The 27,444-nt window shown below is 36.2% G+C and overlaps 1 protein-coding gene across 1 annotated transcript in view; it reads left to right on the top strand.

Annotated features, from left to right (window-relative positions):
• LOC125225880 (agrin-like) overlaps nt 1-27,444 on the top strand; it is a 69,250-nt gene that overhangs the window by 16,556 nt on the left and 25,250 nt on the right. The window contains exons 3-9 of the mRNA XM_048129760.1: nt 7,314-7,349; nt 12,200-12,409; nt 13,867-14,079; nt 18,760-18,984; nt 21,729-21,944; nt 22,587-22,808; nt 27,306-27,409. Coding sequence (XP_047985717.1) covers nt 7,314-7,349; nt 12,200-12,409; nt 13,867-14,079; nt 18,760-18,984; nt 21,729-21,944; nt 22,587-22,808; nt 27,306-27,409 — 1,226 coding nt within the window. The remainder of the gene's footprint in view (nt 1-7,313; nt 7,350-12,199; nt 12,410-13,866; nt 14,080-18,759; nt 18,985-21,728; nt 21,945-22,586; nt 22,809-27,305; nt 27,410-27,444) is intronic.

The following is a 27,444-nucleotide window of genomic DNA, read 5'->3' as shown; positions in this document are numbered from 1 at the left end:
TGGTAAAGTTTATGAATCACGCACCGCGACCGTGTTGTCCTGCTGCTATACAATAATTGAGTATGAAGCTATAATTCCTACGACGATAATGAATATGACTAACGGCTTCCTGACACGCAGCTTTTTACCTTAATAAGTAGCACCCAGTCACAAAAATGCGCACAAAGGGTATTGAATTATGTACGGACGGAAACCGACGCCGCGACCGTTGAATGGTTAATGAAATTTAATAAAGTTACTTTAACTGCCCCTTTTTAGGGTTCCGTACCTCAAAAAGGAAAAACGGAATCCTTATAGGATCACTCGTGCGTCTGTCCGTCTGTCATAGCCAATTTTCTCCGAAACTACTGAACCGATTAACTTGAAATTTGGCACGCATATGTAAACCTGTGACTCAAAGACGGACATGTAATTTAAATTAAGAAAATTTAATTATAGGGGTCACTTTTGGGGGGTAAAATTGAAAATTAAAAATCAAAGTTTCTAGAACTATATTGTGTTACATATCAAATGAAAGAGGTTTTTATAAGTATTTCAAAAATATTTTGGTAATCATTTTTAGTTTAGTAATTTTCAAGTTCTGATTTTCATAAGAGACAAGTAATATAACTAATAATAGTCTACTTCTTCGACAGTAACAGACATTACCAAGTTCAAGAGTCATACCTATAAAGAAAATAATTTGTTATAATATATAAGTATCTAAAGATATAATGCTGAGTAAGCGCGTTTTAATTGTTACGCCTCCCATGGATCCCTAAAATCGTTTATTGTGTCCTGAAAAATTACCTACCCCTTACACGCCAGCAGCGTTCCTTTTGTCCACACTGAACTTGCATTTCTAAAAATCCATTATTAAAGCAGGGCACATATAAAATGTCACGATGGCCTTGTTCTCTTTATCTTCGGATAAAGCAACATTATTGATGGTAAATTTTGACTAAACTAGGTCTAAATATAATTAACGATGTGTGTAAAAATATATTTGAATTGACCTGAGGGTTCATGGCTAGTAAGCCATGAACCCTCAGCTATAACAAACTTATGTAGAAAGCACTATTTTTAAATGGATTATTTTTAATTGTTTTCAAATCGGTCAATACAGTAAACTGACTTTATTGATGTGTAACAATGCGACTACCAGAGCTTGAGCCCCGTCGCTGGCGACGGGTGACCAAGTGCCTAAAAACTTACGCACCCGCGACCGACGGCGTGCGTTGCGTTTTGCGTTGCAAACTCCAGACGCCGCCGGTCGCGTGTGAGTCGCGTGACGGGTCAGAAAGACCAGCTTAACGAGAGTAATCGCGACGGCTTGCCGGGGCGATTTAGAGATTTGAGTTTCCTATATTAATACGCCCACATACAATGTTTTTCATCACACTTGCAATATAAAAAAAATATTTATAAAAAAGATGCGTTGTAGTTGTAGTTGAACTACAACGCATGCTACAAGATCTCAGCACTGCGAGCCTTGAAGTTGGACTCACAATGAATAGAGCGAAAACCAAGTTGATGACTAACGGAGCAAAAGATGGGGTCACGGTAGATGGGCAGGATATACAATATGTCGATGAGTACATTTACTTGGGCCAGATAGCATCCTTCGAAAACAGGCAAACTCTAGAAGTCAATAGACGCATCGAAAACGCCTGGAAGAGCTTCTGGTCCATGAAAGCGCTATTGAAGGGTGACCTTCCCCTGTGTCTCAAGCGCAAACTCATTGACATGTGTATCCTGCCTATCCTAACCTATGGTGCTCAAACGTGGTCGTTAACGGAGGCTTTAAAGTCCAAACTCAAGGTTTGTCAGCGGGCGATGGAGCGCAGTATACTGGGTGTTCGCAGAACTGATCGAATCAGAAACACGGAACTGCGCTCCAGAACTCGAGTAGTAGATGTAGGTGCCAAGACCGCTAAGCTTAAGTGGGACTGGGCTGGACACGTCTGCCGCATGCATCCTGAAAGGTGGGCTAAAATGGTTACCAAATGGGACCCACGGACTACGATAGACGGTGTAGGTAGAGGTACAGGCAGACCAAAAAGGAGATGGTGCGACGATCTGGAAAAATTTTATCCCAACTGGTGGGGAAATGCAAGTGATAGGGTCGAGTGGAGGAAGAGAGGGGAGGCCTTTGCCCAGCAGTGGGACACTAACGCAGGCTAGAAAAAAAAAAAAGATAAATTTTATGACGCCCTAGCGAGAACGAGTTTACTATAACTCCTGCTCAGCCTGCTAGCATATTTACTGTGTGAGTGTGATGAAAAATAATTTTATTGTGGTATTACAAATTCTGATAGGATTTTATCACATATATACCTATCACATCCTGATTTAAAGCACTCCTTATTTTGGTTTTGCTGATATCTACGCGCGTATACTGTACTTTCGGCGTCATAACGCGCGTTAAAATTTTCTTACAATCTGGTTGAATTGCGTTTAATTAGGTACGAGTATGTGCGTTATTTTTCTTTAAATTTGATCTGTGAGCTCGTATGAAACACTAGTCTGAAACCGATTTTTTTTTGTAAGCATTATATACAAAAACGACTAAGTTAGTTTTTAGCTACTCATAATAAACTTATTACGAAGCTGAAGGCAAAACCGGTATCATAAATCTCTTCATTAATGCCGAGAAAACTTGGCGTCTATTGTTTTGATTGGACGTATAGCTGCAACGTCGAGTCACATCATTCGTGGAACTTCGCCCTTCGTGAAACTTCTAACAGATAATGATCACAACAGATTACTTGGGAAGGAGACAGGCTAACAAAGCTTTAGACGTGGCCAGGTGGCCAGGAGCCGTTTATGGGCAAGTGCGTGATTGCGCTTGACACTCGTAATATCCGGCCGCTGCTGCCCGATGGTATCAATTTCAATTTGTTGCGGCTCTGCAACGGTCGCTACTCGTTCATTGTATGAATCGATTTCGCTCAGTTTCCTGCTGTGGGTTGGACTAAATCTCAGAATTGCTGCTGGTAAGCTACATTTTCAGAGTACATAGGCGAGCCGGCGATTATTTTATGTAACATAATAAAACTAATATAGATTCATAAAGTTCTATAGAACTTAACTTATTACCTCTGTCTTGATACATCTAAGACGACTAATTGGATGAGAAAGGCCGCATCTTAATTAGCAACCATTGATCTGGAATCTTCTCAAGACTTGGTAAAGCCATCACTCGAATTGATTCGTCATTGTTATCGTAGTTTAGTTACAAAGTGTTTCTTTTTTAGGGTTCCGTAGCCAAAATGGCAAAAACGGAACCCTTATAGTTTCGTCATGTCCGTCTGTCCGTCTGTCCGTCTGTCCGTCTGTCCGTCTGTCACAGCCGATTTACTCGGAAACTATAAGTACTACAGTGATGAAATTTGATGGGAATATGTGTTGTATGAACCGCTACAAAATTATGACACTAAATAGTAAAAAAAAGAATTGGGGGTGGGGCCCCCATACATGTAACTGAGGGATGAAAATTTTTTTTCGATGTACATACCCGTGTGGGGTATCAATGGAAAGGTCTTTTAAAATGATATAAAGTTTTCTAAAAAACATTTTTCTTAAAGTGAACGGTTTTTGAGATATCAGCTCTCAAAGTCGTAAAAAGTATGTCCCCCCCCCCCCCCTCTATTTTTATAACTACGGGGTATAAAATTCTAAAAAAAATAGAGGTGATGCATGCTAATTAACTCTTTCAACGATTTTTGGTTTGATCAAAGTATCTCTTATAGTTTTTGAGATAGGTTGATTTAACTGTAATTTTGGTTAAGTTATTGGTTTATTATATTTGCTGCTACGGAACCCTTTGTGCGCGAGCCCGACTCGCACTTGGCCGGTTTTTTTGTAATAAGGCCGTAGAACTTCCACACGGGAATAGTTAGAGTTCCATTCAATTGAGATGTTAGATTTATAGGTAAATAATAGTCTAGAAATTAGGTAGGTATAGGGAAAAGGTTGGTAATATTCCTAACTACCTTTCTGCTTCGCTAAACCCAGAAATCAAATCGAGCCAAGTTTCAAATATCGGAACCCAAATTTCGACCCTGCATTCCGGATAAGGATTTTCTGTTCAAACGGCGTGAAAATTAATCGATAAGCTATTCTCGTTCCGCTTCAAAAGGTAAAGTTGATCGTGACTCGCGGAGCCAGTCGCCTGCCGCTAAGCCCGGGGTGAAATTAATTACACTAGTAAAAAACTCACCAGAGTATACGTGGTACCTACGGCACGAACAAATGTACTACACCGATGAACTTGTGATTTAGATTCTAAATTTGAATTTAGCTAATCAATTTGTAGCGTGGAAATTTTGCAGATAATTGAAATGTTTAGTTCGATCACCTTTGATATTAATTGAAGAAAAATACTGTCGATCAATTTATGTAACGTGAGTTTTGAATACCGCTACAGGTGCGGTTCCAATATCGGCATTGGTTTCTTGTTGCTTATTACGATTGTAGTCAATTAAAGTTCTTACTTTTTCGGTTAGGTAATAATATAATTATTAATTTGAACTATGAAACTTAGATGAGATTCGAACATAAGTGTGTACTATTGCTCCAGAAAAAAAAATATTCGAGCATTTATTTAACTATGTATATGTGGAATAAACTACCAGAAACAGTGATAAGTGCTCCCTCAGTGAACAGTTTCAAAAACAGACTTGATAGACATTTAAAACTAAAATATAAACATTAACTATAGAACAACAAGTGCAGTGATATACACGCATCAGCTATCAGCTGCTAGCGTATCAAATAATATAATAATATAATATAATAATATGAGTGACCCTTTTAGAATATATGAACTTAAATATCTAGACGTATACCAACCAACCAGATATGGTTTATTTCGTTTACAATATGAATACTTTTGATACCAATAAATGAGCGGGCAACGGGTGCATGCCAACATGGACAGCATAGGTACGTGATCTCACTTATTCCTTAGAAACGTTGTATTGATGCTCAAAACATCCAAGTTCTATCTTTGGAATTTATACTTTATATAAGACGCATTACGAGATTAAATCAATACAAACGCATTTTGTAATTATGTACAACATTCTGAGTAGAGATGGGCCGAATATGGACTTTGTCGAATACGAATATTCGGCCGAACATTCGGTTCAGCTCTTACCGAACCGAACATTCGGCTGAATATTCGGTTACGCCATATTTTTAAAGCGGATGTTCATTAAAACTATTTAATGATTGATAATGGTTACATATGTTACTACAACTATGTTCTTATAATTTAGTGGATAACTAAAACTTAGTTAAAATAACTCTGAACTCTTCTCAACTCTTAAACTACGGTTTTTTACATATTTTGACGTATTATTTATCTCTTTTTAGTAGTTCCTTAGAAAGCTACTAAAATAGGAGCTTATTATCCAATGGAATACATAAGATCTTCATTAGTTATTTACTTTGTTTATTCGGTAAATATTCGGCAATTCAACCGAATTATTCGGCCGAATACGACTTTGAAAAACTTGCCGAATATGCCGAATACCGAATATTTACCGAATATTCGGCCCATCTCTAATTCTGAGTGTTGTTGTTACAATACATACATGCATTTAAATATATAGCGTCACTACTTTGAAAAAATTTCGTATCTCACGCTGCTCCTCAAAGTTAAAACGCAGTAAGTCTATAATATATGCATTCCATTCATACTTACTAGAATTTTCTTTTCATTGGCAGACGAAGATACAAGTTTTTTTAAAAGTAGTGACGAGAGGTAATAGCTAGTTATATTTAACTTTGTTAATATACAAAATAATATAACAATACACACCTTCATACATGCATACCTATATGGGCCCAATGTAAATTGGCATATTATAGGTAAGTACTGTGTTATACACGAGCCTTACCTTATAAAGTAATAGTAAGGTAATATTATACGTCTACCTACCGTTAAATTGGCGTGATTTTTAGTTACACGTACAGCGGCGACATGTTTCGGAGTTTAAGTATATAACACGACAGTTTGAATCGATGAATACTATCTCCAACGCACGTAAAAAACTATTTAATTCTACTACAATTGATCAAATTTGCTGCTATCTTGAAATGAACCCTGTACATCAGTGGCGGGGCGTGAAAATTTTCGTTGGTAAAGCCGGATGGGTTTTTGGAATCTGTTTTGTAACTTGACAGATCAAATTTGGGCTAACCTTGGGAATCGAAATTGTAGACGCTGTGTACATATACTTACTATAAATAATATCACATGACATGTTTATGATGTTGGTCGACTCCATAATTATAATAAGGTACAGATACACCCATGAAAATAAAAGTTTAGGTGGATGTTTTCACAAAATGTGCTGATCTGATTATCACACGGCACTTTTTGGCTCTTTCTATTCAGAAATCACTAACAGACTCGATCCTTATGATAAAAATGTTTCTTTATATGCACATTGTAGTTTCCACTATGCAACTTGAAATTTTGATACCCGAGCAAGCGACTGGTTCAGAATGTGGAATCTTGAGCGTTGCGAGGGTTTCAAGGTACGCAGGCTAAACAAATTTTGCCACCGAGTGAAACACAACATTTTTCATTACATCAACTCGAGAAAAATATTAGCTTAAGAGTGCGCGCGATTCTGAGTACTTAGAACTTATAAGCCCAGCAACAGAGCGAGTTGCATATCGTACGAACGCCAATATTGTATATCAAGATTTGTGAGAATCGGTCGTTCAATAGGTACTCCCTTAAACACAAAATTTCGTACTGTGTTAAATTAAATCTGTTGTGTAGCGCAATGGTCATGCTCGTGGCCTGAGTTTGGTTTTATAATTAGCTGCATTAATTACGCCAGAGGATTGTCCAAATAACACAAATGAATGGATTCAACACTACTGTACGGGAAAACGATAATTCAACAACGGGTTAAATAGCTTGGCTGTATTTGCTTAAGTCATTATACTCGTAATTATCTGTTCATTCTAATCTAGCAACGAAGAGAATAAACATAATTTCAATTATGTGCATTAATAGTCAATATTTCGTATAGGCACAGTATAATAAAGAGTACTAACGTACAGTATGGCCACTCCCGCTCCCCGCTGAAAGTGCCGCCCAACCTACAGTTACCGCCTGTCAAAAACGCGAACAGTCGACCTGTCATATGTCACTCATACAAGCATTACGCGTTCACCTACACGAGCTTAGACTGTGTGCTAGGAACGCGCCTCTTTCATATATTTGACCGCCAGTGTCCGAGGTGTGGTATAGGTTACCTACAGAAATATAATTTCAAAACATATGTATAATTTAAGTGTTTTTGTTTCAGATTTACATTATCAACCAAGACCACCTGCTCCTGAGGGTAAGCTCATCACTTTCTATCTAGAAGAATATTAAAATAGTTACCTGCTTTATGGACTAAGAGCCCAGAGCCGCCAGACCTTCCTCATTTTCTCAATGATGAAACTTTGGGACAATGTAGGTATATAGAGTTCGTATCGACGTTTAATGTCTGCATACTACCTAGTTAGTTTTGCTATAAAGTTTTTTTTTAAAACACTAGCATGCCTTAAATTCTCAAGGCTGATTTTTATATATGTAATAGAAAAGACTAAGGATTTGATAATCATCATTTCCAGACCATTTCCGCCGTATGCTATGTAACTATTATCAGACGCTTGACATTCTACTACATTAACCCTAATTTCTCAATTTCCGCTACCTTAAGGTTGTCTGGAAGAAATGGTTAGAAAAGATGATTATTTGTTCAATTTCTTCCATTGTATTTTATAACACATAATATGTATGCTATGTATGCTATTGTATAATATGTATGTATGCTATTATATAAAAATAGCCTTGAGAATGTAAGGAAAGTGTATTTAAAAAAAAAGCCTTATAGAGGTAGCAAAAAAAATGTCCCACGGGCCGAACTAGGTAATACGCAGACATTTGGCGACCGGTCTGGCTCAGTTGGTAGTGACCCTGCCTGCTGAGCCGCGATCCTGGGTTCGAATCCCGGTAAAGGCATTTATTTGTGTGATGAGCACAGATATTTGTTCCTGAGTCATGGATGTTTTCTATGTATATATGTATGTATTTATCTATTTAAGTATGTATATCGTCATTAGCACCCATAGTACAAGCTTTGCTTAGTTTGGGGCTAAGTTGATCTGTGTAAGGTGTCCCCAATATTTATTTATTTATTTATTTATTAAACGTCGATACGAACTCTACATTATCCCAAAGTTTCATCGTTGAGAATTTGAGGAAGGTCTGGCGGCTCTGGGCTCTTATCTTAGTCCATAACAAAACAGGAGAGTTGCAGTTTACATCTTGTGTCTCGTAAGTGTAGTAGTGTATTTCAAAATAGGAATCTTGATCGATACGCAGGTTTCAAAGATATGAAGGATAATGTTGCTCCTGAATGAAACATTCGATTTTTAAGCGAATGTGTAACACCTGTTTAAAATCTGAATCTAGAAACTCCATTTGGCAGTTATATATTATTACATTCTTATACGAAGCAGTAGTAAAACACGGACCTTATCAGCGGTTCACATGTGTGCGGTGCGGGTGACATGCCAACTCCGCCGGCGTCTCGAGCCAACAAAATTGCTTTGTCCTGACTCTCACAAGGACGCTCCCCGCATTACGTGGCCAAACTCCACGCCTAGTATTGTACACTTGTTGTGTTATTATTTCTGGTTTATTCCTTTGAACATCCGTCATCTGAATCTCATAGCTCTCATGAGATTATTTGACTGTGTAAAGTAGTTCGACCCGGATTGAGATTATTGAGAACTCGTGTTTGCCTAAAATAAATAGATTAAAATTAATAGTATTAATACATTCGCTATGTTGTCAACTTACAACTTTATATGTTCCAATTTATATATTTTATTATACATTTTCAAGAAGTTCGTCTTTTTGACACATTGGTCTCAAGTATTTATCCACGAATGCATTGCTTTGTATACGTGTATTGGCAATTTATTTTTACTTATTGTGTTTTAAAAATATCTTTTATGTTTTTAGTTCCTTCGTTTTCACGCAAAACAAATGTACCTATTTGTGTAGTTTTATGTTGTCATGTAAGTAAATTGTAATTTCTCAAATCCCAAAATAGACAATATACCGATATTTCCGATTTTGTCCATACATCTCTATATACATATGTATAAATAATTAAATTTCAAGTTTATTTTACCTCTAGAACATTCATCGGAAAATAAGTGAATGAACCTGAGCCATGGTAATTGAATCTAATAAGCTCCCATATGGAGGCAGCTCTCTTATCTCTTTAGTAATGTTAGGCCCGCATTAAATAGGAAGTTATATTTAGATAAATTAAACAGCCCGCGCGGTCCTGGAGAAGCGCGGCGGTGAATTTCCTAATTTTCTTTCATTCACGAAGCATCCGCCATCATTTTTATCTCCCCTCCTGTCTCCATTTATCTCGGTCTCTTCTTCGCGATGCGCTCTAACATTTTATTTGTCTCTTATAAAATTGTTATTTCCTACTGCTTTCTTTTCTTGAAGCGGATTCGTCTACGGCCTTTAAATAAAAATCAAGGAAATGAGTTCGCGGCTGAATCCTGACGCTTGACCTCTTTTTCAGCGAAGACAAATGTAATAATAAACACAATTTGTCGCCTTCTTTGCCGTAGCGGGTGGTTAATGTTCCGCATCAAGAAATTTGTAACGAAGTCTCAGGAATACGGTGGTTTGGCTTTAGATTGAAATTGCGTTATTTTACAAGCCGAAATAGGTGTTATACTATTTACCTATATGAAATTATACAACATAAAGCATGTAAGTAGCAGCAAAATACAATCAATGAACAATTGAACACCAGTGTTGTGTGGGTCTTTGTATGGGTCTTCAAAGTATACAATCGTCCTCCTTGCGTTATCTCGGCATTTGCCACGGCTCATGGGAGCCTGGGGTCCGCTTTGACAACTTATTCCAAGATTTGGCGTAGACTCTAGTTTTACGAAAGCGACTGTCAAAATGACCTTCCAACCCGAAGGATAACTATTAGGCCTTATTAGGATTATTCCGGTTTCCTGATGATGTTTTCCTTCTATAAATATTAAATAACATTAAGCACATACCCGCGACCTCCGGATTGATAGTTGCATGCTCTCACCGGCGGCCTAGCACCAGCGTCTTAAAGTATAAAATGTGCTAAAATAATTTAATTCTATTTCACGTTATTTAGCAAATTTATTAAACCTATTGGTCAATGATAAAACAATAAATATAACCAAGCAACCGGTACCGTTGAAAAATTGTTATTTCAAGTGTGCTTCAGCATTCAATAGGATCGAGTTTGTGTTCAGCCCTATAAGTAATTTGGTTTCCTCGAGAGGAAAGTTTTATTTAGAGTGTTTCTGATTGCCTGTATTGAATAACTTAGAACGACTGGAACTTTTATGTATTATCCGGATCCCTTCTCTACTTATCCCGTATGATCAGAGTGAATTTGATGGAGGTGAGGTTGTTGCTGTAACACGTGCGCCTTTTTCCTTTTATATATTGTTATTGACTCTGATATTGCTATCTCGTCTCAATTCCGTTTATTTGTATATGTGTCGCTAACAGTTTTATATATCTACATCTATGTAACTTATATTTAATTCTCCGATCTCGTCTTTGACGTCAAATTTAAATGATTGAAAGTAATTAGAAACTATTACTCTAATTATTGCGTGGAGTAATATTGTCGATTGTTATTTGTTTGGAAATGTCCATTCCGGAGCTAATCGCCTGACGCAAATGGCTTCGGATCGAACATACATTATGACCGTGGCCTTATTGTGTGTAACTCCAATCGAAACGTGATTGTAATTTAAATTTGTGCCAAATTTTGTATCACCTAGGTATTTCAAATATCTAGATTAGATAGAGATAGACACAAATAAATTGAAAAACTCAAAACTATAAATAAATCAATGTCACGATAAAAGTTAAATTATAAATCTCTTCTTTCGAGTGAGTTACGTAAAAAGGCTTCGTTTACGTCTTCGGATACCACTTGTAACTTTGAATTGAGAAGAAAATTGTGAATTAAATTTTGCCAAACCGCTGTGTGACTTCACGCCCGACAATCTGCCTGGAATTTTAACTAGACGATCGAGATCGGTACTCCCCGAAGCCCAAGTTAACACAATGCCGAAGCCAAAGCGGATTTTCGAATCATATTTTAGACCTTCTTAATAATTTAGTCACGGTTCGCAGTCCCCAGGTAGAAAATTGGAAATTGTGTCACTCTTTAGAGCTCACAAAATTAGGCACGAGCATGTCAGTCAAACATTTTGCATCTAATAGGATTTTGAAGTTTTACCTTATTTAAGGACTTTTTGATGTTTTTTACTCCATCACGAGGAAAACTGAATTGTTTTATTTGAACAGAGGGAAACTAAACTATGTCAACTTTCGGATTTTTAAGTAAAAAAAATATATTGTCAACGTTCTGGAGACGAGTAGTTGAGACTGTTGAGAGTATTATAGGACAGTCCGAAGCTAGCAAATGGCCTGCTGGGTATCAAGATTCATGAGAAAAGTCCTCGCCTCAAAAATATGCAAGAATATAGTTAAGTCTGAAATATTATATGTTAACTAGCTATGTTCTTGTGAAGTGTACTTGCTAAAATTACACAAACCTATTTGGGGCCGCCAAATAATCGCTAGAACAATATTATAACAATGAGTAGCTACTCATCATAAAATGTTAAGCTATAATTGGATCTATCTTTTCGGCGATTCACGAGTTCTCTTATATCTAAAAATAGAGAATATATTTTCTTGTATGAGAACAATGTTGTTTTTGTTTATTAAAACGTTATCCATTTCAATGAAATACACACACAAACTATTGTAACAAGTAATACTATTACTTGATGACGGATTCGTAAAAGATGTGTTCACCATTGCATTGCCTCGGTAAAAAATAGTGAAACAGTATTACTTTAATAGATTTTTAATCAATACCCAATCTCAAAAAATAAAGGCAGTTTATATGTATTTTTAATCCGTCAAGTTGACAAAATGGTGTTAAAATGTCCTTATTAAATTGACAGAATGACGATAATTGTGTCCGTGTTAGTGTTAATTTGTGAGAGAGACTAATGATAGCCACGTCACCGCTGTCTGACCCTACTTAAGTTGGAATGCTATAGGTAATTATACTAAGCGATAATTTTCCAGAAGCGTGCGAGAAGACTTTTTGTCGCTGGGGCGCGGAATGCGTGTCGCTCGGCGACGGGCGCGCGCACTGCGCGTGCCCCGTGAGCTGCCCGTCCGCGCCCGCCGCCGTGTGCTCCACTGCCGGCCGCACGTACCGCAACCATTGCTACTTGCGCAAGGAGGCGTGCGAGCGAAGACTCAACTTGCGCGTGAAACATGACGGCGAATGTGGTGAGTTTAGTTAAAAAGATGCAACTACTTATAAAAACTTACAATATACACATATTTAAAAAAAAAAACGATGCGAATTATCCACAACGCACCTACTGAGACACCAAAACAAATTATTGCTACCGGCCTCTAGAGTTAAAAAACATTTCAATAGCACCTATGTAATGGCCATCAAGATATTTAATAAACTACCAGATGAACACATGATGACTATATGATATAAAATGTTTAACGTTGTTAAATCTCTTTTGATAGACAAGTGCTTACTATTCACTCAACGAATATTTAAATGATGATAATATAAATGAGAAAGATTAAATAATGTAAAATGTAAAATATATATTAATAAATTTATATAAATTTCTATAAAATATAATATAATGTAATGTGCTTTAGTGTGTAATAAATTCTGCTGTGCCCTAACAGGGTATCATGTACCAACTATGTTACTACCTAACATCTGTATAAAATGAAAATGAACATGATCGCAATATAGATTTGAATTAATTGAATAGTGTGATTCCTTTAGAGGCATATTCGCACAGTTGAATTGTGAGAATCCGCCTTTTAAAACACAACATCGTCATTTTACAAACGTGAAGCATTCATTATGCCAATTGTCATTTATTTTATATTTATTTAAGCTTAATATTTTTCTGAAATATGCAGTATGCACGGTGTAACATAAGGAAACCGAATAATTTTAACAGCGTATTCCTCATCAATCATCATTTTAGAAGATAAAAATGTCATATTAAGTTTTCTGGATTTCGTCTACTTTCAGAGTTATTTAAGCAAATTGACCAAACTGTTTTGTCGACATAGATAGATAGACTACTCTTTATTGGCACACCTCACATACACATACACACACGATCGACATATCGATGTTACGGAATAATATCGCATTATCCATTAACAACTTAAAAGATTATTCTGTAACATTTGACTTCTTTGATAAAAAAAAAATCGTTTATTCTCAAAATAAACCCTTTTTTAATAACATTAAATCTTCTGCCAAACTGCAGGACAGTTTGTTGCAGGTTGTTGTTTGTTGTTGTTTGTTGATAAGTAACTTGCATCTCCATATTAAAATAAATCATGTTGCATATCGCTATCGGTAACGTCTTCAGTTTGAGGTCGCCATTGATTATTAATAGCCAGTAGGTAATTGCGCCTGCTGTATTGCCTCTCGCACCAACTTTATAATTCGTGAGCTGAAGAAACGTTTACATCTGTATATTTTTAATAGGAAAATGTTTATGTGAAACTAAACCACAGATTTATAGCATTAGACCGTATAAGAAAAACGCAGAAAGTAGCGCTCGTAGGCGACACGTTGATGGAGTGCTACGAATTTATTTACCATTGCTACGGCGTAGAGACGTGTTTCAAGCTCACTCAGATTGCACGCTCGCCACGTAGCTCAGTTATTAATAACATTTTATTTTTAACAGAGGCCGGAGATCCCTGCATGGGCGTAACCTGTCCTACGGGCTCTAGGTGTGCAGTCAACTTTGGGCAAGCCGAGTGCAGATGTCCCCGCAGTTGCCAGAGAAGGAAAACAGTTTGTGGCACCGATGGCAAGGAATATCCCTCCGCGTGCCACCTGGACAAGCATGCGTGCGATAATCAGCTCAACATCACTATTAAATACCATGGAAAATGCGGTAAGACTTATTCAAAATGTACCTAACAGTTGACATTACATATTATAAATGAGGTTCATGTGCACCTGTAATCATCTCAGGTAACATATACTAGTACAACTCTAATATGTTAAACATTTATTATTCATTGAATAATAAATATTTGATCCTTTCTTAACTTTCAAATCGGAACTTATTTCGCATTTCGCGCATTTTAAACTGGCCTCCAACGTTTCAAGGACGGCGTTGTCCCCGTGGTCCCGGAGAAGACCACGGATTTTTTCTTAATGTTATTATGTGTAATAATCAAGTAATAATCAAGAAAGTTTAAACCAGTACTGAAACATTGATTGATTGTTATCAATATGAACCTTGTTGTACGTAAAATACTTCTTCTTGTAAAATACTTCTGTCAATTAAATTAATTTATTTTCACTTAGGTTAGGCTTCAGATTTCTGTATGTTTGAAAATATTTATGTAAGTTTATAAGTATATGTACATACATGTATAGATATTAAATTAAGAAGTTAGGTAGGTACTCGTAAGTAACAGTGAATTAAATCAATTATAAATGATAAAGGTTTTTAGGCTGGATGCAAAATTAGTTTCGGTAGATACAACACTATTCAGAGTTGTGATTGGATTGGATTCCATGCCCTTTGTAATGTATATTGGTTTTAGCTAGAAACAAGACGATTACAATTAGTAAAAACGCCTCTTTTGGTCTAAACTGATATACATACATATATAGTGGGCTGCAAAGGTACTATCAGCTGCAAGTGCATGGCGACTTTATCAATAAATTCATTCATAACTTCTCCATGCACTTTTGCGGCTGATAGTACAATACTATTCAGGTGTTAGGTATGGTCACTATGTAATCATTTTAGGAAGTTGGTACTACAATTTAATTAAAACATGTCCGGTAGACTAGGGCTTAATTATTTCAAGGTAAAATATTATGGAATTTATTCTAGTTATTATAATGATGGTTTGTGCATACGATATTCGCAGTGAATTAAACTTGATTGGGTATCGTTTGAATTTTTATTTTGCTCGTAATGAGTCAAGGTACGCCAATGTAACGAAGAACTACTTGCTGAATTATTATTGTTGAGCAAAATATATAACACCTACACATAACAAGCTAATGAGTTATATTTTTATATAAATAGCACATCTGTTTAAGTACAATGAATAACATAAATCAAGCAAGTTAAATTGTAATTAGAAACAAGTAGGTACCAAATATATTCAACGAATGAGAAATTGAGCAATTCAAATGTAGCTTTGAAGAAACGTAAATTAAATATAAATAACAAAGATCCAACGAGAGTCATACCATATCATTTTCGTGCCGCAAATTCAGTTTCAAGAAACAATGTTCTTTACAAACAGTAACACAAACCCGGCTCATTTTAATGAGCAAAATTAATTATTACGAATGAGGAAAATTACGTTCTAATGGGTGCCGCGGCTTGAAAAGAATTCGTGAAAGGTCAGCTTTTATTAGAATAGGGGTAACATGTGCGGTCAATATTTCATGCCTCGCGGGAGATGACGCGGCATGTGGGAATGAAATCAGGGCGAGAAAGAATTCGTGTCTTACAAACTAAACGGAGTAGGGAAGGGTCTGCAAAAATTGGAAAATTCGAACTTAAAACAATTCGTAACGAAATAATATACGCTGTAGAAAAAAATCGTCTTATCGTTAGGATAACGTTTTCTTTCAGCAGTACTTTTTAAACATGTTAAAACTTTTCTGTCTTTAAATGTCCTAGTGGAGTGATATTGAACAGAAAAAAAAAAATTAATACATATAATGTAATATAATATTTCCAACAGCTCCCGCAGCACGATGCGTTGAAATGCCTTAGTGCTCTTTATTATAAAAGTAATTTATTCTCTTTTATTTTCGCAACAACGTAAGTCGCCAACCCTTTTCAGGGACCTTGTCGCAGAGCATTCGATCTGAACTAAATTTGTTCAAGACCGAATGCCCGCACATTCCGACGTCCTTTGTGAGGTTCTGTTTACTTTACTAGCTCGCTTTTGTGCTTTTATTCAATTACGTCTTGTTTCGGCTCGGACTCCGCCCCCTTCTGGATATAGACCCCTTTCCTTTTTGACCCGCGTTGTCATATTGTTTTTTTTTTTACATTTCGTCGTCACTGCGTAAGAGCTTCAGTTTAGAAGTGATATTGGCTAGTCTTAGTAAAACTAGGTATTTGAAAGTCTTAGCAAAACTACGTAAAATGAAAAAAAATCTTAATAACAAGACAAAACAGTGTGGTCGTAGGTATCACTTGTAATAATTTTGATCTACCGTAATTAATTGTTACCTAAGATGCGTTATACGAGTACTACTTATCTATATATGTATAAATATAAAAAAGGAATGAAATTCGGATTATGCGACGTTCTTGCCAATGTTCTTTCTATATGCAATTCTGGACAATCTGAATTCTACGCAATTAGTATTTCACCTCACAGTCATTACTTGTGAACAGTGGCGATTCTTCCTGTTCGCAATTCTGCACAATCTAAGTTCCACGCAATAGGTATTTCGCCTCATTCGCTACTGTACGCAGCCATTATTTGTGTACAGAATAGTTTCTTCCTATTCGCAATTCTACGCAATCCGAATTCACAATAACGAATGAGGTGAAATAGCTATTGCGTCGAATTCGGATTGCGTAGAATTGCGAATAGGAAGAAACTATACTGTACACAAATAATGGCTGTGCACAGTAGCGAATGAGGTGAAATACCTATTGTGTGAAATTCGAATCGCGTAGAATTGCGAATAGGAAGAGACTATACTGCATACAAATAATGACTGTGCACAATAACGAATGAGGTGAAATACCTACTGCGTCGAATTCGGATTGGGTAGAATTGCGAATAGAAAAAAGCCATACTGTACACAAATAATGGCTGTGCACATGCACAGTAGCGAATGAGGCGAAATACTTATTGTGTGGAACTTAGATTGTGCAGAATTGCGAACAGGAAGAATTGCTACTGTACACAAATAATTGTACACAATAACGCATGAGGTCAAAAACTATTGTGTGCAATTCAAAATGTGCAAAATTGTGAACAAGAAGAATCGGCACTGTTCACAAGTAATGACTGTCCACAATAGCGAATGAGGTGAAATATTAATTTCGTAGAATGCATATTGTCCAGAATTGCGAATAGGAAGAAGTGACATTGGCAAGAATGTCGCATAATCCAGAAATTCATATATCTCGAATTAGATATTTACTTAGGTACATTTTTTTTTATCGTAGAGTGCTGAATCAGATTTATATATGATTTCAGCTAAGTTAATATATCGCATAAGTAACAGCGTGACTGGCCGTTTTCACATTATCCGATCCGATATCGGGTGTCGGACCGACATCCTACACCCGATAAACGCTTCCGATAGTGTCGGATGTCGGTCCGATAAAACGCATTGTTCCAAATCAATCAAGTATGATTTGTATCAAATAATATTTTTAAAAAGTTTTATATTTAATAATTATAAGCACTATATTTCAAATATTTTATTGTAAAATTAAAATAACGAGCATAAAAATACTCAAGTGTGTGCAGGTACAATAAATAATTTTACATTTAACTATATCTACTAAAACAAGAAAAAATTAGTATCCGCAATTCGGACCGATGAATTACAATCTTTTTTTTTCAACGGAAATTCATCATTAACAGCTGTTTAATAGACGCCATTTTTGTCACGCACACTACTACAAACGTATACCTACATTATATACGCACACATACAAATATTATCGGCCGACAGCTGGCGGGGGCCCGGCGTGCCAAAAATGTCGGAAGCATCCTGCCGATATCGGCAGTTCGATGGTGCCTTGGACAAAAACTGTTGTAGGAAAGTGCCATCTGCATTAAATCCGCAATTTTTGCGTTTTATATCGTTTTTTAGTAATAATGATCTATCTAGCCTGTGTGGTGACGGCTAGCCTGTGTCGTGACGGCTTAAGAATTTCACCACCCCCTTTCTTCCCGTGGGTGTCGTAGAAGGCGACTATGGGATTTGGGTTAAATTGTGGCGTAGGCGAGAGGCTGGCAACCTGTCACTGCAATGCCACAGTTTCGTTTTCTTTCAACCCCTTATTTTGCCAAGAGTGGCACTGAATCTTTAGTAGTTTCGTGTGCTCTGCCTACCCCTTTACAGGATACAGGCGTGAATGTATGTGTGTATGTATGATCTATCAAATACATAAATAAAAACCTGGAAGCGCATAAATCTTACATTTTACATCCTTCCTACATCCGATATCGGATCGGATAATGTGAAAACGGCCTAAGACAATTTCAGTAAATAAAATATGCCTGACATTGCGTATTTCAAGTGTATGTAATATCAAATGTATTTTGAGGTTATCTTCCAAATATTACCAACACGTCGTTACGTAACTTACTTAAGTTGAAACATATTTTTAACCGCCGACGCAAAAACGACATGGTGATATAAGTTTCACGTGTCTGTTTGTGTGTGTGTCTGTCTGTGTCCGATCAGAATCGATTTAGATTTGGCTTTTTTTTGTTAACTAGAAAGCTGAATTAGTCGGGAGTGTTCGTAGCCATGCTTCATGAAAATCGATCCACAATGTCGAGGGTTTATTCAAAATTTTAATTTTGTGGTTATTCAAGTAAATATTTTGTTCCAGATCCGTGCGCAGAGCACGAGTGCGCGGACGGCGGTATTTGCCAAATGAACGAGGCCCGCGCGCCCGTCTGCCGCTGCGGCCCGCCCTGCGACCTGATTGCTAGATCAGGGTCGGCGGTCTGCGGGTCCGACTACAAAGACTACCCTAGCGAGTGCGCGCTCAGGCGAGAGTCGTGCCGTATACGCCAGCAACTTACTATTGCATACAGAGGAAAATGTGCTTCAGGTATGTCGATTTCTTTTTAACAGCTATGTGATACTTCTTGATCGATTGATAGCGAGTAGGAAATTTCTCGTTAGGTATTTCTTTCGCTACTACATTGTCCCCTTGTGTATCGTATTTCGATATTTTGTTGTTTTTGTGCGCCTCGACGAGACTTCAGAGGAATGATATAGGTAGGTACAACGACAAATAATATTAGGTTAGATTATGATACCTATGTATTTATCAGTTGGTTGCGAGAACATATTTAGTAAATTAAATAAGCTTAAACGGAACATACAACTTAAATGTAAGGAATTTTAGGTTTAAATAATCTTTCCAGTATTATATTTTTCATCAACATCCTCAACATACTTTTGACCGTTTTTTTGGTTAGGTACACTCTAGGTAAATACGTGCAAAGATTTAAGTGTAGGTATTATTCAGATGGACTGTTCATTTTTATTTATTAAATATTTGAATAAAATTAAAGCAAAAATGTCATCCAGAATAAAGCTCTTATAGTATGGGATTTCCAAGAGCATATTATAATAGGTATTACTGCTCACAATAAATTGCCCAGCAAAGCGTGAAGTTAATTATAGAAATTCTTATGAACTTGCGCTTCACAATATGATGAAATAAATGTACGTTTATTTTTTAGCCTTGTGGTTATCATATAAAGAACGCCCGATCACTACAAATAATAAACACGGTTTATACCTACACTTAAAAATTTCAGTATTCGTGTTGTGTAAAGATGTAAAAATCAGGTGTTCAAAAAATTTAACACTTACACACTAACAAAGAAGGTGTTTTCTGGTGACCGAAGAGCTGGCGACTTCCTCGCACAACGTATCAGCATTGCGATACAGCGAGGAAATGTCGCCAGTATACTTGGTACAATGCCTCAAGGGCCTATTTTAGACATTAGCTAGCTTTTAAGTTTAGTCTTAGTTTCTTATATAATTATACAAAGAATAGTTAGTAAATAAATCACAATATTAAAGATTTTTAGTTACCAAAGCTACAGAAACCGTTGAGGATTATTAAACACTAGAGACATTCACTGAAAAACTCATCATGCCAAGAGGGAACGCAAGCCCAAAAAATTATAATAATATTTTCTACTGTTTTGTGAAGTCGGTTATGTTTCGGGGTTATGTATCATTACGCAACTGTCACATGTAATAAATAAAATTATAAATATTCATGTGGCACATTTTCAGTAGGTCCTAAAACAACTTTACGTTTTCTAAAATAAGTATATAATATCTAGGTATTGATTCAGAAGAAAACATGATGTATTTTAAGGATGGCACTTGAAAATAGGTCGGTTCTTGTTAAAAGAAAGTATTGTAATATAGAACTTTTTTTTTCTGAATTATAAAAAAATACTGCCGAGAGGAAAATCTTAACGAGAGTTCGAACTTAAGGCGGTTTATTTGCTCCAAGTAATTTTTGTGTAATAAACACGCCGCCAACAAATTTAATTACTTTCAATTATTTCGAAGCATCTGAAACAAAATTGTAAATAAGTCAAAACAACTTTTAATTTAAAAATAAGTAAAGATCTTAATCTCAAAGTCATTAATTAATTTATTAAGAAGAACTTTCTTCACAAACAAAATAATTCATGGCTCTCCAAGACTTTCAATTCTAGTCCAAATTAAAAGATATTCAGGGCTGGTTTGTAAAAACAATCAGGTCAAATACCTATTGTACCTGTACAATTGTACATAATAACAGTTTTCTGGCTATTTTAAAAAATACGCTGTGACTTTACTTATTTTCGTTCTACTTCAATAATTATGATATGACTATAGATTTTCATCGTAAATTAATTAGTTTATTCCCACTGCGACCTCAAGTTACCGAAAGGGCGGTCAATAAAATCTTGCAACAAGCAAGCTACACGCTAGCTAGGTCAATCAACTTAGTAGCTTAATGTCAAGCTCCTTCACGCTATTTAGTGGTTAGGTAAATCAGCTGATGTAATTTGTTTTTATAATAAACCTATTTATTGTTAGCAATAAAAATAAATAAAAACAACATACTTATAATAAAATCAATGCTATGCTGAACTTCAACAAATAAATACGAATAAAAAACATATCTTAATTATTAATTAATTTTAATACAAAGTACACTATACAAAAAATAAAAGTAACACAAAACTAAACATAGGTAATATAAAAAAGGCCCGTTCGGTAAGGTCCCGATAATGCTGACTACATTGAGTACTGAATTGCAAAACTGAGTTGAGATAGGTAACTACCTAAACGATTTACGCTTCCTAGTTGTGTCTCTGACTCTCTTTGAAAGGTCTCCAAAGACACTCACAGCGTCAGAATCCCCCACACCCTTACCCGGTTTTTTTATTTATTTATTTATTATTTATTTATTACAATAACATTGTACATAAAACTTACAGACTACAGCCCAACACGTAATATGTACATATAAAAACACATCTATAATAAGAACTTAATTAACTAAGTTTTATTTATTAGGCAAGCCACACAATTGCCGGCTTGTAACTTCTGTGAATTCAGTCAGTGTACATGTAAATAAATCTATTTTGGTGGACACTTCATTAAGTATTGATATTGCCCTGACAGTAGGAGCGTTGGCTAGTAAGTTGGTGCGCGCAGTCGGGCGCTCGAATAAGCGCGGCGCACGCCGTCGAGGCCCTCGAGGCACCATGACTTGAGGCACATGATTTGACGGACCATGGTCTAGTCTTTCTTAATAATACTTTTTTTCAGCTCAACATCCATGCGACTCCGTCAAATGCGGTGTCCGCGAGCAATGCTCGCTGGACTCTCGTGGCGTCGCCGTCTGCGGCTGCGGTCCCGAATGCGAGGCCATCGTGCGCCCGGTGTGCGGGACGGACGGCCGGACGTACGACAGCCCGTGCCTGCTGGACCGGACGGCCTGTCGCGACAACAGGGATGTCAGGACTGCTTATATGGGAGCGTGTGGTATGTGACAAATAGAGGTACAATTTAACGTAAGAGATGATTAATTCAGATGCATAATTTTTTTTATTGTTATTATAATAATATAATATTTATTAGATGCACTGAAATTGCTACATGTGATTTGTGGCAAATAAACGCACTGAGGTTGACAGAACTGACATTTTAGCTTGCCCCGCCTTATATGAATGTACTTAACATGTAAAAGTAATGTATTTATGGGTTAATTTAAACACACTTTATAATAAAATGTATAGCAGAATATATTTCGAACAAGATAAAATAATATAGAAAATCAACAACGATGTCAATAAATTACTTTCCGACATTTTAGTACCTAAACTATGCACATAACGGTAAACTATGAAGCACTGCCCGTTACCTAATATATAGGTTAATTTAAACACACTTTATAATAAAATTTATAGCAGAATATATTTAGCACAAGATACAAGAAATATAAAAAATCAATAACGATGTCAATCAATAATGCATGTCATCTCTACTCGCTAGGCGGTCAGGATTACAATAAGACAGTTTACCTACCTTATACTATAGACATAAATTATTAAGCCTCTAACAAAAAGTCTACGTAAGATTAAATTTTGAAGCAGTGAAACTTTATAATCATAATCAACCTCATAGGTGAGGCGAACCCATGTGCCCGTACATCATGTCCATGGGGCGGCGCATGCGTCTCCCGCGGAGGCGCCGCGCAGTGCGCTTGTCCCGTCTGCGACGCGACGCTCGCGCCGGTCTGCGCGTCCGACCACAACACGCACAGCAGCGAGTGCAAGATGAGAATGCACGCCTGCCAGGAGGGCATTCAGGAGGGGAAGCTGCGAGTGCTCTATAATGGAACTTGTCGTATGTATAATTGATTTGCGTAATTAACTAGTAATTCGAGTAGCTTGTTTTGTATTCCATCCTTTTTGTTAGTACCCTGTATAAACTCCCTTAATTGAATAACGTCTGATGAAATCATAGACAATAAAGCAAATTAAGCGAAATGCTTATAACAAACAACAGGCAATGCCTCTATAATCTCACTATTCGAGTGGAAATTAGATGATTTATACGGGGTTTGTCAACGAGCAATGGAGCGCAGCATATTAGGAAGAGGATACGGTAGCGAAAATGCTAAAATGGAAAGGAGCCCCCCTTTCAACCTGGGAATTTTAGTTACATATACAAGTGTTATTAACTGGATTTATCGAAAAAAAATTGTCTATTAAGAACAACTCAGTCAAAAGATATTTCAAAAAAACCTTTAAAATCGAGGTTCCGCTCTCGACTCTTTCCTCCTTCAAAACTTAATCAATAGGAACGAAATTTGAGAATCTGAATAACAATGAAGTAATATATGTCGGACCGTTTAGTTTTTTTGGTTAATTGTTACCAATTTTGAGTATCACACCTTTTTTTGCGCCACAATGAAAAAGGCCATTTTTGGAAATTTTTGATTGGCTCTAGAATCTTTAAAAAACAGAATATCAAAAAAATCAAAACGGTCCGACACAGATAAAAATAATAACAATCTGTGTTGAAAAAATCATTGCTCTATCTTCAAAAACCAGGGAGGAAATAGTCGAGAGCGTTTGTATGGAGAATTGACCCCTATCGTATCGTCTTAATGGATCGTATCCGGAACACCACGCTGTGCTCTAAGACAAAAATAGTCGACGTAGCTCGGAAAGCGGCTAAGCTGAAGTGGGCATGGGCTGGTCATGTCTGCCGAATGCCGAATGAGCTATGAGCCAAGATTACCACAGAGTGGCAGCCCAGGCCAAAACGGGGACCCGGCAGACCACTTATGCGATGGCGGAACGAGCTAGACTCCTTTTTGGAAGAATGGCCGAGGACTGCTCAACACAGGGAAGGTGGAAGAAGCGGGGGGAGGGTGCGTATCGATCGATATAACTTTTTTTGATATATTTTTAGTCATTATAACGATCGTTTGATATAATTATTGAATCATATAACAACAAATAATATACTAACAAATTGTATAATTTTTATTTAATATAATGATCATTTTTTCGAACAACATTTATTATAACATACTTTGCGTATAATGCTTATTTCCGATTATAAATAAATTGTATAACACAAATTATTTCTAAAGCACAGTTAAAAAAAATACAATTGTACAATAAATTAGATCTATCATTTACTCTGGTAAGTAGATTACGTTAGAACTGTGACCCCTACACACAACGCGCTGCTACCAGAAAAATAGGTTAGGTTAGGTTAGAACTGTGACCCTTAAACATATGTACTGCTATCAGAAAAGTAGGTTAGGTTAGGTTAGAACTGTGATCCCTTAAAAAAAGAATAAAATTAATTCATGAAATGTTTTATACTGTTTGCTAGTTATATTATACTAGTCGTATATCAATAGATAGTTATACCATATAACGGTTATTATAAATAAGTGTTATACGAAATAATGATTATACAAAATAAAAGTAGATATTTTGTGGTTATACCAAATGTTAATTATGTCAAATGAGTGATTATATCCTTTAAATATATACGAAATGTTGTTATACCAAATGTTATTATACCAAAAAAAGTTATACCAATCATTACACACCCGCGGGGGGAGGCCTTTGCCCAGCAGTGGGACATGACAGGCTCTCAATAAATAAATATATAAATATACATATATCCTGTGTCCCTTACGTTCTCTTATGAGGATAAAAACTCTCATATGTCCTTCCTCGGGCTGCTGGTGTGGACTGACAAACTCATATTTATAATAGTAGTATGAATTAAAACGCGTCTATTCTTTAACGTGACGTGAGTCTTGCACAGTAGCACAGTCGTTGATAAATACGTTCAGTTTATGCAGTCAGGACTGTTACGTTAGTCCCTTTGTCTCAGTCGTCAAGTTATACCTCGGTCCTCGACGCTGCAGTTTATTTTGTGGGAGGAATTGGTGTTTTTTTTAGCCAACCAGTCATACTATATTCGAATAACGTGTGTTGTTCAGTTTTGTATATTTAACTAAATACGGTTAGTTTCGACGTTTACTACTTACGTGATATGTATATTTAAAGTTGGAATCTAGTTTAGCTAGCAAATAGCTATCGAGATTAAGGAGAGCAAAGCTTTATAAATTCCTATATTGTATTAATCCGTCAACCTTTATTCGAGTCACGTAGCCGCACCAGTAATCCGGAGGTAAATCTTAATACATGGAGATATTAAAAATTCCCTCCGAAGAGAAATTGTCCAACTTCTAATTTCCTGCGATGAAAATCTTTCCCTCTTAGAAAATCGTCAATCAAAAGGCGCCCAAGATTCCTTTGTCGTAAGCTACTTTAACAAAGAAATGTTGTTTCAATATTTCGTATTCTTTAGATACCCGTAAGTATAAATAAGTTACTGTAATTGAAAGGATGTTCACGTAAAGGAAGTCGGGAAACGATTTAGAGGTATATCTATTTCCACTCACATATCATCACATCATTTACAATTTACGTAAACAATGATACACAAGATATATTTTTTTGTACGCGTTTAAAAATAAATAATGTCACTTTGTACTAATTAAACTAATGTAGTCTTCCTATTGTCCCGGATTTGAAAGTTCACATTTTTGACACATTTGTTTTGAAGTATGTTGCGATGTGGCTAAGACGTATCGTTTGCCAAATCTAACGATTAATTTCGAATTGGTTGAATCGATTAGGCCCTATGTACAAGGAGGCGCTTAAACAAATATACGATTTCTATCAACTTACTGAAATGTCATTTGAATCGAAATGACAGACTGCCACAGTACTAGTTTAAAAATAAAAATGAATGATAAATGACATAATAAGTAAATCCTGCGTGATAAATTAATATCGTAAAATACTCACTAACGAAGATCTGCAAAAATGTAACATTTGCTAGATTATGTTTAAAGTAAACGAAATATTATTTTTAAGTACTTAATTTTTTTTAATATTATTACAGGATTTTATTTAAAATTTCATTTGGTTGAGCGAGTTTACGTATTATGGACGCTGTCATGTGTGAAAAAGAGGTTCTTACAAATCTGGGACATACACATTTAGTGGTCGTCTTTCACCCTTATGACAGACAAAAGGAGAAAATAATAATTTTGAACATTGTGATAATCATGATTAATAATAATTTTCTTTTTATTATATTAGGTATTCGTTTTATTTCCTGTGTTTATTTTAAAGTTTGTTTGCACATTGTCCCTTTGCTCTGACGCATGAAAGCATCGGTCATTCATTCTGTTTACCGAGGGGCCGTAATTAATTGCACGGAATCTATCGTTTACATAACGAGCTGAAATGTCAATTAAACGGATTAAAACAGCTCCAATGATAAATTGAACCAGACATGGATTGATGAACGCCGACTAAGGATTAATTTTATTATTCAGGAGTACCAGAATATTGAAAGATTATTTTTAAATGAAGGATTTTTTGCAGAAACGGTTTTCATAAAAACGGTCCTGAAATATTTTTGGCAAATTAAGGAAACATCTGTAATAAATGAAATTCTGTCCTACTTTTACGATTTATATTCTCAGTTCTTGCCATAATCGCGACTTTTCATAATTTTTAAGTGTTTTAGGGTTGCGTAACTTGCGTATTAATTAAGGAGAAAGTTCCTGTACTCACTTGACTATACATGGTTAATCTAGATCTATTGGAATAATCACTGATTTAATTAATGAATATTTTGTAGCTGCTACGCTATGTACTCGTATTCATAATATAAAGAAAATACACCGTTTGATTCTGATACTGTTGACTGATATCAAATTTCGTTTCTTGTAGCTACTTTGTCTTGAAATTTTCATGGATAGCTTTGATTTTTCTTTTCAAAGTGAATACAGCTTAGTTAAATAAAGCTTTATTGTCCGCAGCGACAGCAGCGTAGGTCTAGTCTACGGATTCGATTTGCTTTTTATATGCCCGGGTTCTATAGGGCTCGATAGGTTGGAATTCTCAACGGAGTCTTGTAAAAACCAAATTCTATGATATTATTTTTTTCATCTAGGTTTTGGATTTTTTTTGATACTGCGGAAATTTCCATAAGGAACTTAAACACCAATAGCGTATATATTATGGCACGTGAGACCATCGGAAATTCACGGTGATAATGACCAATTTTTTTTCTATACATATCGCGAAGGTTTACAACTCGCAGACCACTAGTAATAAAAGGTGTTTATTTTTCGAGGTATAAATATCTCAGATATACTTTCGAAACCGGGATCAAGAAGTAAATCTTTTGTCCAACTACGAAGTACCTACTTAGAAAGTGGCAGACTTCTACTTAATATACTTTTTAGTCCCTACTTTTGTACTTGATTAAAACTCTTGTTTTGCCCAGAAACTTGCGCCGACATGGCATGCCAGGGCGGTGGTGACTGCGTCCTGAACGAGCACACCGGCCGTCCCGAATGCCGCTGCAACCACAATTGTACCGAGACGCAGGTAATTAATAATACTTTCCAATGGATAAATTGTCA

This window comes from Leguminivora glycinivorella, chromosome 4, assembly GCF_023078275.1.
Source record: "Leguminivora glycinivorella isolate SPB_JAAS2020 chromosome 4, LegGlyc_1.1, whole genome shotgun sequence".
NCBI lineage: Eukaryota > Metazoa > Arthropoda > Insecta > Lepidoptera > Tortricidae > Leguminivora > Leguminivora glycinivorella.
This window is presented reverse-complemented; position numbering and strand designations above follow the sequence as displayed.